Source organism: Cryptococcus depauperatus, chromosome 7 (assembly GCF_001720195.1).
Source record: "Cryptococcus depauperatus CBS 7841 chromosome 7, complete sequence".
In the NCBI taxonomy this organism is placed as follows: Eukaryota; Fungi; Basidiomycota; class Tremellomycetes; order Tremellales; family Cryptococcaceae; genus Cryptococcus; species Cryptococcus depauperatus.
In genome coordinates, this window is record NC_089474.1 from 174,651 (window position 1) to 191,793 (window position 17,143).

The following is a 17,143-nucleotide window of genomic DNA, read 5'->3' on the forward strand; positions in this document are numbered from 1 at the left end:
ATTAATTCACGGATAAAACACTCAGCAACGAAGAGCTACCAGCAGCGGCTTTGTGTCTAGATGAGTAAAAGTTGGTAAAGACAACGGCCATATTGCAGAGAAGAATGTTGATAAATGCAACCTTTTAACTTGTTGAAGAGTGAGCATATCATAGATGGGCATGCGGATGAATGGCACACCTAATTTCATAGTTCGTAGTCTAGTCTCTGAGAAATTCTCATAACTGTTTTTATACTTTTTTATATGCTATCACTATAGACAAGCTCGAATCATTGACAGAATATCAATGTCACGTGACTACTGTTTCAACCATAACCCAAATGTAATTCATGGCTGAAAACCAGTAATAGCTACCGAAACAGAGAAAAGAGGAGTCATACGAAGCTCATGCAAAACAAAGACGAAACGGAAAGAGAGCTATACGACTAGAGTGTGAAACATGTGTAAAGACGCTGACAGGCATAATGATAAAAGCGCTTCCTCGTATCCCTCATTACCCTACAAGTCATATAAAAAAAAGTATTTAGTTCTCCGATATGCCATTCATGTATCGGACTTTGTATGCGACGGAGGTTAAATGAGTGGGCTGATCCATCGAAAAGCGATATGGATGGCAAAAGCTCATTTGGATAAGAAAAGTCGGAAAAAAATGGTGAAGAGGTGTCTATAATGTAGAAAAACAAAGTCGTGGGTAGTTGCGCCGGAGTCTGCAGCGTTGAATAATTATCATCTCTTGGTGCCCATGATACATTTTCGCCTGTAAAGTCTTTTAGGTCGCGTCGCCTGCGCCGCCTTATCCTGAAATCTTTTTTACGCCAAGTTGAGGGTGGGGTCGATCAACCTTGAGAGTAAATCAACACTTGCCTACAATTTGGCGCCTTCATCTGTACCGTTCGCCGTGTGTCTCGAACGACACATCAACCTTTGGCTTTCTCTTTTCCTTTTGCTACCTTCTCCAGCCTCTCGCTTTCCTTCTTATGCATATGATGAGCCATCTCCAGTTCACCTTGTACCACCACACCATTCAGCCAGGGGTGGTTTAGTAGTTCACTAGCTTTGACACGTTGAGAAGGAACGTAGTTGAGTATAGGAGTAAGGAAGGAGGAAAGAAGTTCAGCATCTTCGTGTTCCATAAGATATTTCTCCTTGAGAACGGATATGAGGGGCCAAAATCGGAGACGATTGATGTGACGGAGTTCACCTAGGCTCAAGTTAACATTGTTTAGGTTAGTGGCCCGTACAAGAATGACGCACCTCGCCGATTGAAGATCTCATGGCTGTATTTCCCAGACAAAGCTATTGACCGCGGCATCTCTCCAAGGAGTTCCATAATTTGTGCAATATGATCGTCATCTTTATCATACTTGATCCCAGGTTGAGGATCAAACAAATAATCCCCAGTCAGTAGTTCAAAAAACTGGGTGATGTGTTAACTTCTCGTCTGCTTGTATTTTTCCGCTTGAAAAACTCACCAGACAAGCCGCACTCCACATATCAACACTCTCATCCCACCTTGTCCCCAATATAATTTCAGGACACCGATATTGTCTTGTTTGGATATCATTTGTAAAGTGGTGGTCCACCCAACAAGCATTCCCTAGGTCCGCGATTTTGACAGTGATCCTCTCTAAACTTATTGGGTCATATGGAAAGGGTGGTGGGAGATGGTTGGGGTCGCCAGCTTCAGGAGCGCGCTCTTCAGTCTGGCGAGTACTGTGGTCCGGGGTGGTTGCTGGTGTGGAAACTTCGGTTTGAGCAGGCTCGGAAACAGAATGAACAGATTCTGTTGCAGTGCTTCCGGAGGTTGGAACGGTTGGTTTTAACCCAGGAGAGGGCGGAGGATGATGTAATTGTTGGGAAAGTAGTGAAGGTCCACTTGGGGGGACATGAGCGGGTGTCGCGTTCTTTTCCCATTTCAGAGAGCTTCCTTCTCCAAGCTTGACACTTTCAAGACCGTCTCCTATTGCCTCCGTTGTTGTACCCTTCTTTGATTCCATTGCAGCCGTAGCACTTCCGATCTTGGGTGCGCTGGCACCACTAATCTTGCTCATACCAAATCCATATTTGTCAAGCATAGGTGAGCTAGAATAGCTTGAGCTTGGCGAAGGTAGCGGTTGAGAGCCAACGATAAATATACTATCTTTCCTTGGGGTCTGATTACCTAACCGCCCTTGACTTGGAGGCACACCCACGAGCTTGGTAGGTACAGCTGCAGGACAACTAGCCAGTTCCGCTTGCACGACGCTTTCCACATCATCAATGCAAATCAACACATTCTCCGGCTTCAAGTCTGTATGGATAATTCTACACTCTTTATGCAGGTAATCCAAACCCAACAATACCTGCTTGGCGATCTGCTTGACAATATGCTGAGGAACGCCTCGGTGCTGATACCGCTTGATCAGACCTAGGAGATTCTCGCCGAGCACTTCAAAAACCATGCAAACATGCGAGCCATTTGGTCCAGTATGTCTGAAAGAATCAAGCAAGCCTACAACATGGTGTCGTCCAGCATGAGACGGTGCGGAATTGACGACTCGTTGTAACAATTGTATTTCGTCGAGAGCAGTTTCAGTGTAATGTCCGTCGGACTTGACGACCTTGAGCGCAACATGCCGCTGTGTTCTAACCATTTGGATCAGTAGTCTGTTTTTGCATTGACAGCGGTAACTCACGTGTTGTCTCTAGCTAACCACACTGTTGAGAAATGGCCCCAGCCCAACTTTCTCACAATAACATATCTTCCGTCGCTAAATTCGTTGCCAATGTTGACAGGGTGGTAGCCACCAGGCCGGTAATCCTCGAGATCTTCTTCATCCTCAGTCAAGACAGAAGTTACCTGAGATGCCTGAGATGCGGAAAGGGAATGGTCTCCAGGAGTAGCGTGCAATGATGGGTTGGGTACTGCGAGCGGCGGTAGGGTATGACACTGAGATAAATGCAGAGTCAGCATAATGGCATAACGGTCTTATGCTAAGCGACAAGAAAGAACTATTCGTGTTGTCTCAACTATACAACCGGAGCAGTTCAAAAGACTTATGGCTTGGAATGACTAGACACACCAAGTCAATCCAAACAAGTGCTGAGTAGCTTACAGACGGCGGATAGGCCGTGTTGCAGACTTCACTTGTGATTCTCTCCAACCTCTCGTCATATTAGCCATGTCAACATGGCTAGATGACATCCGACAAGGGCTTGATAATCACAAAGCCGTTTCTGCCTTGCAGCTTCGCGGATCAAAACAGCATGGAACTGACACGGCATAGTGTCAATATTTGGCTCCCACAGAGCTAGATTCCCACCCATCCGCACTGTAGCGACGTCGGAAGCTACAGCATGCTCTACCGCAATCACTCTTCGTCCAAATCATCGAGTGCACTTCAATAACCGTCCAACAGATTCCTGCCCACGAGAGAATCGCGTGAGGCTTCAACACCATGCTCTCATGTATAACATTTGTCATCCAATCCTAAAACTTACCGGATCAAGGCCACTCACTGCAGTAGCTGTTTGTGCCATAGTCGTCTGGTCACGTATAAATGTAGTTGAGCAAGCGCTTCTCTAAGCCGGTTCTCGGATGGGTCTGTCAACTCTGAATCTGCCAACTCCGTTCTCAGCAGTCACAATTCCGCTGGATGTTTTTGCGGCAAGTCAACAAGCTGCGGTTTGAAATGCGAAGCAGGACGGAATAGAGCAAATTGTATATCAACAAATAAAGGCGAGTGCAATCAAGTTGGAGTTGATTGATTGGGCAGTGGCGAGTTGCAACCCAGCCACGGATTTGCCAGACTTGAGTAATTCCCAGATGAAGCTACTCTCTCTCTGCTCGCCTTCTCCTTCTCTAGTGAGACTGACGCGGTGTATACAAGAGTCGTGTAGAGCGAGAAAGATGTGGATGGAAAAGGAAATAAGAGACAAGATAACGACTTTTGAAATTGAAAGCGAAAAAGGGTTACAATAAAAGGGTAATCGTTATCAATGACAATAGTAATCAATTCTAATTGGATCTGATATTGATTACAAAACTGTTACTAACGCTTCCGCTTACACTGATGTTTTGAAATGCCACGTCATCTATTTCTATACATTGATTCTTAATCATCTTGAAGTACGCTTGAAAAGCGATTGTGTCCGTTCTGTCCGGACACAGTCAAGACGGAACGCCGCCTAAAGGTGTTCGGCTTTTTCGGTCAAATGCCGAAAGGATACGTGGAGGTGAACCAGTCTCTACTATTTATATTTTGCATTTGTATTTACTTTTGTATTTCTACTTTCAATGATTTTGAACAGAAAGACGATCCACTACGATATCGGTATACGCTGCGGTCTACATCTTGAATTACTCTATGTGAAGATGTTTAGGAGGCAGCTTCTAATGGTTCCATTGGGCGGATCGTTGACATCTCTTGTTACTGACTAAGGCGTCTGATACTTTCGCTATGTGATCCGACCTTTTAGATGGGTCAGGTCAAGAAAGTTGCCTTGTGTGGATCGTTGTCACGGACTGCTTGAGGATTTCTTGGGATACTCCGACATGAAGAGGCTATATGCTGTAGGAAAGCGTCGCAGACAGTACAAGTGGTAGGAGGCATGTGCTAGAGATTGAGATTCTGATGACTAGGAGCGGATTCACTGCCCTGCGAAACGATCTGTCAGGTTATAATGATACATTGATTATGGTAAATGAATCCTAGGTTACACCTTACAACACTGCGTCTATTCAACTCGAGTTCCGTTCAACACCTCTCGAATATCCTAAACAAGTCTGGTAGATTTGCTACCTGTGTGACATCGCCCAGCTTGTCTTTGGGCCAACTGGTATATCTCCTGAAGCTGGGGAATAAGACATGCTCAAGTTGCCATAATTGATGTGTAACTTCTTGATCCGTCTCGATAGCATGATCTGATGGGTTTGGCAGATCGGTCGAGGATTCGTCAAAGGGCCTGGGCGAGTAGTAGAATGCGAGTTCACGTAGAGACGTCTCGAAACACGTCTTTTCTTCCTTCCATTCGACCTGTTTCCTTGTGTTAGCTTGATCCTATGTAAAAAATCCAAAAGACGGACTCTTGTTCCAAGACATAAGAGAAAGTGCGGCAATCGATCCAAATTGGGCGTGTATCCTTTTAATACCATCGGCAACGTTTCAACTTTTCCATTCTCTGTGATGGACAGTGAGAAATATTCGTCCAACATCTCATTTTTGTCCATCAACAATCCTGCCACGTACTATGAGATATTAGTTGGTTGATGGAAAGAAGGCAGATCGGAACAAACATCAACGACACTGTCGATTTCCAGTCCAGCTTCTTTCAGGCCGACATCGTCCTCTACTGCCAGCCTTAGTAGGTCTCGCAAGTCTGGAGAAGGTTCCAATCGTATCCGATTAAAAGCTCCAAATTGACGCAACGATAATTGGTAAAAATGCTCCTCACTGATTGTTGTCAGCTTCTTTATCAATCTGAAATGGCAACTGTTAAACAGACGCGAGGGAAGCATAATCAATAACAAAGAGTCTGGTGTTGTGTTGTATCAAGGCCACCGTCAAGTGACGGTCGACCACACCTACATAAGCATGCTGGCGCATAATATCATTCAATTCTAAAATTCATCAGTCCTTGATATTGCAACATTAGATGATTAAAGCACGAAAAGCTCACCTGGACTCCCATTTTTCCTCACTTCTTTTCTCAGTGTCTGTATGCTTGTAAACTCACACAGACTTTCGAGTATCTCCTTACTACCCTGATCTACTTCTCTATCGCTCTCCCATATCTTTTCTCTGTCTTCTTCCTCTACTTGTTCTCTCATTTCGACATCTTCGTTTGTTTCTATCATTCGCCTTTTTGCCGGCCTTTCATTCTCTTCATTGATTTGAGGTTCAGTGCTTTTGAAAGATTCAAGCTGAGAAGGGTCAAGAACTGCCACCATGGAATCAAGTGTACGATTGGATGGGTCTATACGAATTTTGTAATTGGGCGCAGGCTTCCTAAAGATGGAACTACTTGAACTAGATACTGATGGTGTCAATCTTTCAGGTGTTGGTGCACCGGGTAAGAGTGTCTACAGGTATCAAGTCAGCACTCTTTGTCGGTAGAGTTCAGAATTCATGCTCACTTGTACAGAAAATGATCGAGAGACATTCGCTCCTGCCAGTGTAGCTGAAACAACTGTCATTATGGCATCGATCATCTCATCTTCGTTTAGAAAGTGTACTTGAGATTTAGTAGGGTGAACGTTGACGTCTATCTTTGCAGGATCAATATCCAAACTGTCCAATTATCAGCTTAATGAGAGAAAGAAAGCAGAACCGGCGATCATACCTGAGATATACCCATGGAGATGCGCCTTTGGGTAAGTACGCTGTGTAATGTAATTCAATGGCTTTTCTTATCTTGTTTGAATCAACCAATCGGTCTTCCGACCATCAGACACACCTATTAGAGCGACGGAGACAACTCACTATTGATGAAAAGTAACCAGCCGCCCTTTCTTGTCCAATGACTACTTGCATTACTTATCCAGCCTCTGCATTTAGCCCCCAGTTTGTCTTCTGGTTGTAACACTGTCTCTTTTAACTCTAATAATTCATTCGCAATCGCTGGTGTATACAGCGTAGCTATATTGGCTTTGGCGGTCGAATTTACCTGCGTCGATACGTCTGGTAGAGCTGATCCAGCTTTCTTGCACTGCCACGCTACGTGTGGGTTGTGAATAGCATACTTTGTAACGGCATCGAGTATGCGATTGTACTCTTCTGAAGTAGACTTGAACGCCCGTTTACGGAGAGGCATGTTGTAGAACAGATCAGAGGCGGTTATAATAGTACCGTCGTTGGCGGCGGCAGGTTTTGGATCTGAGGATGATCCAGGTTTTGCGGGGACAAGGACACCATCTTGATAAAGGGCTCTTGGAATCATCAGTCTAGCCATCAATACATCACAACTCACTTCCATCCACATCCTTCGTTTTTGGTTTTTGTTACCACTTCGACATGACTACAGTAGCTTATACTCGCTAATGCCTCTCCTCTAAAGCCATACGTCCCAAGGGACATGAGATCTTCAAATTTTCGTAGCTTTGAGGTCGCATATCGCTCACACAAAAGCGGCAAGTCGTCCTTGTTGATACCATGACCGTTGTCTGTAATTTGCAGCAATTTCAAGCCACCATCTTTGACTGATATCTTGATAAAAGTCGCGCCAGCATCCAAAGAGTTCTCAAGAAGTTCTTTAATCGCATTTGATGGCCTGTGGATAATCTATATTGATTGTCAACTTGTAAAGTAAATAGATCAATTTCAACCTACTTCGGCAGCAGCAATTTGGTTAATGACGTCCTTGGTAAGTTTCTTGATAGGCTTGGGACCTCCTGGCTCGAAAGCATCCTGACCCAAGTCTTGATTTACTTGCATTCCTGCCGTTCAAGATTGTTTATACTTTTTTATTCATATCTTTTACCTTTTATAATTGTAAATATCGTTTCAACCAGAAATCTACAAGGTGGAGGTGGAGGCAGCAGAGTTGTAATGACGACCCATTGTATTCAATAATTAACTTTTCTTTTATCTTTGTTTTACCATTTCACAATCGTCTTTTCTAACTAAAAACGAGTCGCTAAAATAGCGACAGAATTGATCATTCAATATGCCAGTCACAGTCACGGACCAAACACGCAACCATCAGCGCATCAAGCATCAGTATACGATGCGAAAGTCTCCATATCTGGTGTCACTCTTGTTTCTACTGACTGCTACTGCTCTCACTTTGCTCAACATTTATGTTGGTATTGCTTTGTGCTAGATGGGGCATAATTCTGATGACTGATCACTTTCTAGGCGCCTCAACTCATTCATGTTAAAGGTCATAGTCCTGGACCCACCCAGTTCGAATCAAGGTGTGTATTTCTTACAGAATGGGCTTGAGGATGAGATCCATCTCGCTAATACACTTTGGTTCTCGCAGATATGGTCTCTATAGACGGTGAGCCTTCTCGAAATTGACCACGACTATTCCTTTATGCGACTGATCTGCCACTGTGCTTCTTCCTCAGCTGTACCCGATCGTTAGCCATGTCCAACAACACCCTGTCGCCATTCTTGCAGTCATCCCACCCTCTTCCAGATCCTAAGATGGAGTTGCTGCTAACCGATTTCCACGAAGATCTTGCGGCTGAAGGCATCGAGGGGCCGGTTGGAAATCCTGTGGAGGATGACGGCCACCAATGGGTCTGTCAGAGTTTTCCCACAAGGCATGTTCTTTTCTGTGACTATACGTAGGGGCTATCTGACGCAAGGATATTAGATCAGAATGTCAGCAATTCGGAGAAAAGTTTTGTGTCCTCTGGTCAACAGCCGGCTACTCCGCTCAGCTCTCACTTGTCCCATGTCTTGCATCTCTTATAAGTCTGCTATTCATCTTTCTGCATCGAGGCGAGCGTACTGCAAGAGCTAAGGCTCGCCGCCAGCAATGGAAATTGGTATCTGGAAACATGTTCATACATTGTATCCTGCAAATTCTTTCCATCGCCATGATATTGCATGTCTTCCGTACTGATGCTCGTTTTGAAACAAAAGGTTCTCATCTTGGTAAGCCTGTGTATTAGGCTGTATCGCATATGTTTTCTGACATTGGTCGCTCTAGATGATGCTTTCTCGTTCGGTGTCGCCTCTGCCATAGTTTCTCTTACCCACGTCCTCTTACTCGCGTTTACCGCCATGTCAGCCAAAGCCGGCAAAACTTGGGCTGCTGGCAAATCTGCCAAGAAATCTCGTCGACATCGTCGTACTCGTTCTGGGCGAGTCGTTCTCGTTCCAGAGGGTACTCCGATATCAGGAGAAGAAATTGTCACCACTGGAGAGCTAAGGACGGTAGATAAAGTGAACGAGAGGACTGGGCTGTTAGGCGGTCATGAGGGCAGTGTGGCTGGAGGTGGTGGATCAAGGGCTACTGATAATGCTGTCTAAGCATGACTGTACTGATTCAGGGATATACACAAGAGGCCATGAGCAGGGACGAGAGAGGAGGGTAGCGAAGCGGATGATTTGAAGTGATAAAATTGAATAGTAATACACTGTAGCCAAGTTGATTTTTTTAAAAATTTTCAATGTATGATAATCTAGATGGGTTTCAATGTTTCATAACTTGATATATTGAATGACAGTCTTTGAATAGTGCTCTGCTGTGATTTGCAAAGACTTCTAACCTTGGTGATATCCCTGTTTGCAAGTCGAACAATTGCAATATCATTCATTGGTACAATTATCCTCAAGTATTGGCCAACAACACAAGTTTCATTCACTTTTCACTCCAAACGTACATCGCCCAGAGTCAAAGTCAAACCATTCCAGCTGACCCAGTTATGAACAAAATCAAGACCGTAAGCTACCAACAATGGATTGTAACAGTAACCTTAAAACTGAATAGGTAGGTTGATGCATTTGGAATAATCATCTGGCAAACAAAAGATATCTGGCGCCCCCATTGCAGCTTTCTCGACTAGAGCAAGATCATTTCTCCAAGCGACGATTGAACAACCCACCCATGTTCTTTGGAAATTCCAAAAAATGACATCGCTATTCGTGAGAGTTGGACTCTCCGTTTCCTCTCGCTTTTACTTGGTTGCTGCCACCTCACCATTTCACACTACGTTCATGAACTGTATTTTTGTAATCGCACTTCATGCAATTACCAGCCGTAGTATCCCATCCGATTGCAGACAATCGACACATCCTTTTACCACTCAGTCACTCTTGCCATCTCACCAAGGAAGTAAATGTTCTACAGCCAAACGCGTCAACTTAGATACCCCCTTGTGGCCCGGTAGCCGACCCTTGTTGAGTCGGAGCAGGTGACATTTGCATGTTGGGTGGTGGTGGTTGGAACTGCGGCTGAACGGGAGATGGACCTGGGCCGCCTGGTCCTGGTTGACCATGTGCTGGTGCTGGGCCGGGATAAGGAAGATGTGGATGATTTTGCACTAACATCAAATCAGCCACTTTTGAAAAACAAAAACAGAAACAAAAAACCGTAAACGGAAAAGTAACGTACCAGCTGTGCCGTGCATCTGGTTAGGGTTAGGATAAAACATCGGTCCTGGTCCTCCTGGTCCTGGTGGTCCATGCCGCTGCGCATGTGGATACTGCTGTATATGTTGAGGTGTTACAAAGGAATGATTTGGTGGGACGTTCTGGTAGTACATTGGTACTGGCCCTGTTCCGTCAGTCTTGAGCTGCCTGCTGAGAATTTTCGTTACAACTTACTATTCGATTGATGGCCACCAGGAAGCATATGATGAGGCGAGTTCATAGGCTGATTTGGGTGAGGCGTAAATTGCGGTCCTGGGGAGAACATTGGCGACTGAACGGGAACACCATAAGATGGTGATATTCCAGGCTTTTCACGCACATCAGCTCATAGCTTCTTAATAACATCAGAACCAAAACTTACTTGAAAGCGGTAAGGTTGATAGTTGGGAGGCATACCTGGCATTAAACCAGGTTGTCCATGATGAGGTGATGGCGACCCCATATCCTCCTCATATGACACATGTACAGCTGGTGTAGGAGCGGGACTCATAAATTGAGGAGGCATGCCCAATTTTCTACCCGCATAAGGCCATGATAATCCAACAGTGGATGATGTAGGTACGGGGCCATGTTTCCATGGGTTGAAATCTTCGCGAGGGTTTATACTATGAATTTTTTCAGGAAGCTTATCTCGGAAGAAAAGGTTGTTAGTAGATGGTTCAAGCGAAGATGAAGCCACCATTGGAGAATTTTGGGATTGGCGGTAAGAGAGAGCGGGGCTAGAGGTTTGACTTGGCTTGAAGGGAACTGCATCAGGCCGAGGCTTAAAGACAAATGCACCGGCATTGGGGTTCAGTTTTGTAGAGGCTAGAGATCCATTTGAGGGGGTTGGAGAGGTCACAGATGCAAGCTTGATATCATGACCTGCTGTCTCTGCCACAGGCAAATGAGGTGGCTTTCTTTTGTTTGGATTGAATGGAGGAATCTCTGGAATCTTCATGGTTATCTTACCTTTAGTAGGTGCCGGCTTGGGAGCTTCTGAAACGGCCGAGTTGAGACCTGCTGTAGAGCGGGTAGGGGACTCCTTAACTAGAGAAGCCTTGTGTTCCTTATCTTGTTTTGCACGTTCAAAAGCCGATGCTGCTCTAGCTTCTATGTCTTTTTGCCTTTGTTCGTCTTTGGCTAAGATAGGTAAAATATCCTTTGGCATGGGCAAGGGAACTTTGAAGCTAGCTTGAAATTTTTTCAGATCTGCCAATTGTCTATCCTTTTCAGATTTAAGGACAAACTGTTTCTTTGCTTCCACTCTTTCACGCTCTGTGCCGACGAATTGTCTCCATTGGTTAACTACTCCACTAAGTTCTTTCTTTGAATCCGCCGCACCAGCTCCGGCGCCAGTGGCGAGGGCAGCCTCAGCGCCATCCACTGTAGGACGAACAGTGCTTCCAGTCTGCTTCATTGGTACGCTGCCTTGCTGTACAGCCGAGACAGGCTCATCGCTCGTGCTCCTAGACAAGTTGACAGGTGCCTGGGCGCCGGGAGGTGGAAGGGGAGTTGGATTTGTTGAGTTTGTGAGAGCTTGTACAGGAGCAGGGGCAGAGGTCGAGGCAGGAGCAGGAGGTGGTGTCTTACCATTGGCTTTGGGTTCGTTTGGTCCTGATGCACGAGGAACAATAGCACCTTGACCCGCAGCTCTACGGGCACTGGGAGGGATGTAGGCATTAGGGGCACGAGTAACACCAGAGTACTTCTCCTCTTCATCTCGTGTATCAATATTCTGTCCTCTCTCTTCAGCCACATGCGCATTCTTTGAAGTTTGCTACGTCCTTGTGGGCATTCTAAATTGGATTGTGTTCAAGATATACTCACCGACATGATTTCCTTTGCCAACCTTTCAGCTTCCTTTTCTCTCTTTTGAAAATCTGGACCAGACTTATTCAATCTTGTCGTGTAGATCTCCTCTTTGAAATCCGTTTTGGCCCCAAACAGTCTCTCGTTAACTTCAAATTGATCCCAAGGGATATTGGAGGTACCAAAGGTCTCAAAATCCGACTGCTTCCCACCTGCTGAGTCACCTAAAGGATCAGGGTTGGAGCCATTGGGACGAGGAGAGGTAGGGGCGTCTGGAACCCAAGGCTGAAGTTCACGCTCGGTAGGGTCGGTCGATCGGGAGATGTCGGCGTCAGTCGCAAAGCCTTTGACTGGGTCAGCAAGCTCGCCTGACTACAAGACGAGACTCACCCTTGTGCTCAGCTTGATTGACGACTTTCATCTCACTCATACTTCATTTCGTCAGTATTCGTGCGAAAAGATCATCTCATAGCAGACAGCTATACACCTCTCATGAAGCAAAACAGGACTCACTGGTCATCAATACTCATCCTTGGATTGACACTGTGTCCCATGGCAGGACTTCCACCTCTCGAAACTGGCGGGCCATTCCGCCATGCGCCGCGTCCCCTAATTGCACGCTGTTAGCCTATCAATTATGTTTATGACATTAACAAGCACGACGACTGCTTAGACTCTTTTGGGCTACGATACTGATAAAACATGCAGACTGCCTGTCCACACGGCCACGGCGAATGCCCTTCTTTCTCGCTCATTGCTTTTTCGCTTTGAGTAAAAAAGCAGATTTACCTGGCTGTACCTCCATCCATTCCTCCGCGTCCACCACGATTGCCACCTCTGCCTCGACCTCGTTCGTTAGACATGGCAGGTGACTGCCGGTTTCGTGGAAGGATGAGGAAAAGACGCGTGCGCTGGATAGACAACAATCAGCAAACAAGTATGGATCGAGAGACCGAACAGAACTAATGGAAGAGACAAGGAATTGGCATGGCGAGAATCCCAACACACTGAAGACAGCGGAGGGACCGGGACATTTCCCGGCCGAGCAGCGCGACGGGATAACTCAAACTTACTCTGAAAAGAGGGAATGTGTACGGGCAGAGTTTACGCTACGCGTTGACGGATAAAGAAGTGGAAGCAACTAAATGATGCGGAGGAAACCAAAAAAAAGATTGAAAAAGCAAAATCACTCATATGCGCCATGTTCTCGCGTCAAGGTGATGTCGCATTGTCCCGCATACAGCAGATTCGGAGATGAGCGGCGATATAGACGCGTGGCGGATTCATGTTGGCATTACCCATTGTAACTTGCAGAATACAAAATCTTTTGGTTTGAATAGAGCCAATGGGAATTATTATATCAATAAACTTGTAAGCAGATTGAAATTCGCTGAATATGCATGTTATAGCCTTTTATGAAGGCAGTTCTATCACCCAAACTCGCTGTCAAACACCAAAAACACCTTTCCCAGCCCCTTCTTCCTCTCTCAGTTTCTTACCTATCGTTTCGTACTCCTTCAAGCATTCAGGATTGCGCAGAGTCGATGGATTGATGCTGCTAACAGGCGCTCCGTTGAGGACTTTTCGTATGGGCACTGGTTACTTTAGCCTTGAAACTGCCTAAAATGAAGGAATATACACACCCTCTACACGCTTGTTGGTAAGGGTCAAGGGAATATCCGAGACTTGTATAATCTAAAGACCATTAGCAAGACACATTTCGCAAGAGATATTTGGCTCGCCTGTGCCGGTACATGTCTCGCGCTCCTGGCTACACGTATACCCGTCTTTACTTTCTTAACAAGCTCTTCACTCAACGTCTGCCCATCTTTCATCTACCGTCCCTGGTCAGTCGTCACTGTCATCCCAAAGTAAGAATCTCTTGCCTTGATAAATAGGACGACCTTCTCATCAATGCCGTCCTCCACAACCAAACCCACAGCCAACCCTTCTTCTATTCCCTCATTCTCAAACCCATACTCGTCGCTTTCTAATACTGAGTAGATGTCTGTAGGACCAAAGCGTATCCCACCAGGATTGAGTACACCGTCAGAGCGACCTAACATCAAAATACCGCCAGAGTTTCCTGAACGAGATGAGGTGATTTGTACACTTGGAAGCGAAAGAGTTAGTGGACATGGTTCAGACTGGATCAACTCACTAATCACCATGGTACCAATTCCCTCCACCTTTGAAGTAGCTCTCCTCGAATCTCTCTTGAGCTTTCGCCACTTGATCTTGAGGAAATCCATGATTTGGTAACGGCCAGAAACCCAAAGGCTGTATTGGGAATGCCTGGCGGCAGATTAATTCGCCTGCTGACGGAGGAGGTGGTTCTGTTGTCAATGCGCTATGCGGATGTTATCAGCCCGTGTCTTTTCGCGGACACCAGGAATGAGCTCACAATCCCAACATACGAGCTTGAATTTCTTGACGATACACTGGAAGAAACGTACACCGACCAGCAAAGACAGAGCAGATATCCGTACCTCCTGTTATGCTTCCAAGCAGCACATCCTCTTTGACATTATTGTAAACCCAGTCAAAACTACCTTTCCCGAGAGGACTTCCAGTGCTGAGAATTTGCTTCAGAGTAGACAGTTTGTGATACTTTTTCGGCATAGGATATACCTTTTCTGCGACTTCCAGCCACTTTGCACTAGTCCCAAAGATGGTGATGCCAAAAGTATCCACAAATTCCCACAACCTCTCCTTCTTGTATAGCGGACTGCCTTCATAGAGAACAATAGCGCATCCTGTAGCGAGACCGGAAACGAGGTATTGATACATCATCCATCCAGGCGTTGTGTAGTAGAAAAAGACATCGTCAAAGGATATATCACCGGAAAGATGGTGTTCGCGAAGACAATCGAGGAGCATTGCCCCTTGACGATGCTATTTATCCGTCTAGTCAGTCATCAATCAAACAGCAAACACTACTCACGACAATGGCTTTCGGTTTACCCGTCGTCCCACTGGAAAACAAGATCCATATCGGCTCATTGAATCCCATCCTCACGAACGTAGGTTCACCATTTCTCGGTCCCAACCACTCTTCCCAATCCCAAATCCCGCCTTTCAATTCTTCCGGCACAGGCACAAGTCGAGCAGGGAGGTGATTGTGTACGACAACCGTCGACGGAGGCTTGCCAAGCTTAGACAGCAATAACGGCAGCTTGGGCAAAAGCGGTCTCACAGCGCCATTATATACCACACCATTCCCAACGACAAGAACTCTAGGCTGAATCTGCTCGAGCCTCTCGCTCACGCCGTCCACACCAAAGTCTGCCGCGGCGCTCGAAAAGATTGCTCCAATAGAAGATGTCGCAAGCAGCAAGACGACCGAGGCAAGGCTTGTACCTCCCCAATAAGCCACCCTGTCACCCCTTTCGACGCCTGCCGATACCAAGGCTTGTTGAGCGCGGTAAACCAGAGTCGAGAGCTGCGCTTGACGAATATACTTCGGCTCAGGCTCGTACTCTGAACATGGCTCGACCGTTTCGATCACTGCCACTGCGTCAGGACGGGATTTGGCGTGTCGCAGCATGTTTTCTGCCCAATTGAGGCGAGCATCCACAAACCACGTCGGATTGTCTTCTGGTGTCTTGCTCTCGTCCACATAAGGACCAGGGCCGCCCTTATCGCCAATGATACCTTCCCAGTCCCAAAGCCTCGACCAAAAGTCAGACCGGTGGGCAACAGACCATTCCCATAGGTCAGCATACGTCTCTAGCCGCGGCGATACGCCATACAAGCCGTTGATGTGGGCGAGAAAGCGTGCTGTCTGTGTCGCGGAGGGGTTCTTTGGAATCCATAGCGCCTGTTTTTCTTCCATCTCGAGATACCTGTCCAACACACATTAGTCCATTCAAGCGATAAAGGTGATGGAAAAGAATCAAACCTCAAAACATATCTTGCAACGAAATCCTTCAATACGGTTATAAAAATAAAAATAAAAAGACTCCAAGGCAGATGACTTCGGTTAAGTCAGCTTCCGGCGCGCCTAACACTCGCCCGCCTATTTCCCCGCACTGCCTATTGCTTTTTTTGTGGGGCAACGCATGGAGTTTTCGGGGAAAACTTTAACTCGGCGTTGTTTCCACACGGAAAGCCGTATTGGTCGATCACTTTCCGCTTTGCCACCCTCCTTTCATTCACACAAAGTACCCTTGTTTGAGATCCACCGTCTAGAAGTTTCGCTCAACCCACTGGAAAAAATAAAAATAAAGCAACGTCATTGTGGGGTCCCATGGCGACAAGAAATTTTACCCCAAAGTGTATAAAAGAAGAGAACTTGGTTTTGTTTCCGCCATAAAAAAAAATCATATATAAAAGAAAGTCCCATCCAACTCAGATTTTGAGACTCAACCAGCACCATCCAACATGAAGCCTTCTCCTTGCCTCATCTCACGTTTAACACCACTATTTCGAAAGTCACCTGTCATTGTCCATTCCACCATCTCTCCTGTATCTCACCATGCTCAACGGCTGGAGGATGGAGGATGGACCTTGTGGTTTAGCAAGACGGAACGAATTCCCGCCCTTGTGAGTCAAGTCGATGGTTCCGCCGAGCTGACAGCGTAGCCTATCCAACCGACTGCCTTGTCTTCTCTACCCACACCAAATCGTCGTCAAAACGACAAAACGGTGTACAACACTGGCAATGACGAAAAGAGGACGTCGCATGTGCCTCCACCTACCATTGCTTGGTGCGACTACCTCAGTATGGTCTGAGTAGGTCTGTCTCTACAAGATTTCTGGATACGACAAACAGGACAATCCTTCCGTATATATCCGATACATCTTCATTTCATACATTTACTGTAACTCAAAAACCGCAGCCGCGTGCCCATGTTGTCAGCCACTATCATGCATATTTGTACATGTCTATCCATCGCTGCCACTTGGCCAACGCACCTGGACGTCGAGTGACGAGTGATTCTATTGCCAAGAGGGGAAAGAGCGAGTCTGTTGAGTCGTCGGAGAGGATGGTTATGTGGACGAGTCGCATGTTTTCATCGCTTTTGAGAAGCACTTTGACTTGCCTGTTGTGATTGTGGACATGTTGAATAGGCATGTTTTTTTTTTTTTTCCTTTGCGACGTGAGGTGTGAATGCAAGTTGGAGTCTGAAAATAAGTTGGACGGGTGGTTTGGTTACGTCATATTAGGTGGATAGCCGTTGTTGATAAGATGGTGTCGTCACTATCGGCGTTATATCGAATCAGAAATGTTGCTATGGGGCTCCATATAGAAATGTCATGCGCTG

The 17,143-nt window shown here is 46.1% G+C and overlaps 5 protein-coding genes across 5 annotated transcripts; 1 reads left to right on the forward strand and 4 right to left on the reverse strand.

Annotated features, from left to right (window-relative positions):
- Window positions 1-917: 917 nt before the first annotated feature.
- L203_105380 (uncharacterized protein) lies at window positions 918-3,519 on the reverse strand (the record flags this gene model as incomplete). Its single annotated transcript, XM_066214747.1, has 5 exons — window positions 918-1,201; window positions 1,255-1,417; window positions 1,473-2,625; window positions 2,676-2,929; window positions 3,481-3,519. The coding sequence occupies 5 exons, from the start codon at window positions 3,517-3,519 to the stop codon at window positions 918-920; spliced, it is 1,893 nt and encodes a 630-aa protein (XP_066070844.1).
- A 1,217-nt stretch (window positions 3,520-4,736) lies between these two features.
- On the reverse strand, window positions 4,737-7,412 carry L203_105381 (uncharacterized protein; the record flags this gene model as incomplete). The annotated part of the gene is made up of 10 exons (XM_066214748.1): window positions 4,737-5,015; window positions 5,066-5,227; window positions 5,276-5,432; window positions 5,485-5,599; window positions 5,659-6,061; window positions 6,116-6,269; window positions 6,322-6,415; window positions 6,462-6,907; window positions 7,042-7,259; window positions 7,308-7,412. The coding sequence occupies 10 exons, from the start codon at window positions 7,410-7,412 to the stop codon at window positions 4,737-4,739; spliced, it is 2,133 nt and encodes a 710-aa protein (XP_066070845.1).
- A 232-nt stretch (window positions 7,413-7,644) lies between these two features.
- L203_105382 (uncharacterized protein) lies at window positions 7,645-8,963 on the forward strand (the record flags this gene model as incomplete). Its single annotated transcript, XM_066214749.1, has 6 exons — window positions 7,645-7,779; window positions 7,836-7,894; window positions 7,963-7,980; window positions 8,051-8,248; window positions 8,302-8,585; window positions 8,641-8,963. The coding sequence occupies 6 exons, from the start codon at window positions 7,645-7,647 to the stop codon at window positions 8,961-8,963; spliced, it is 1,017 nt and encodes a 338-aa protein (XP_066070846.1).
- An 834-nt stretch (window positions 8,964-9,797) lies between these two features.
- L203_105383 (uncharacterized protein) lies at window positions 9,798-12,739 on the reverse strand (the record flags this gene model as incomplete). The annotated part of the gene is made up of 8 exons (XM_066214750.1): window positions 9,798-9,976; window positions 10,048-10,209; window positions 10,260-10,392; window positions 10,447-11,844; window positions 11,895-12,220; window positions 12,267-12,307; window positions 12,390-12,485; window positions 12,666-12,739. The coding sequence occupies 8 exons, from the start codon at window positions 12,737-12,739 to the stop codon at window positions 9,798-9,800; spliced, it is 2,409 nt and encodes an 802-aa protein (XP_066070847.1).
- A 583-nt stretch (window positions 12,740-13,322) lies between these two features.
- Window positions 13,323-15,711, reverse strand: L203_105384 (acetoacetate-CoA ligase; the record flags this gene model as incomplete). The annotated part of the gene is made up of 7 exons (XM_066214751.1): window positions 13,323-13,471; window positions 13,520-13,571; window positions 13,619-13,711; window positions 13,763-13,988; window positions 14,038-14,226; window positions 14,281-14,771; window positions 14,821-15,711. 7 exons carry the CDS (start codon window positions 15,709-15,711, stop codon window positions 13,323-13,325), a joined length of 2,091 nt encoding a protein of 696 aa, XP_066070848.1.
- Window positions 15,712-17,143: the final 1,432 nt, after the last annotated feature.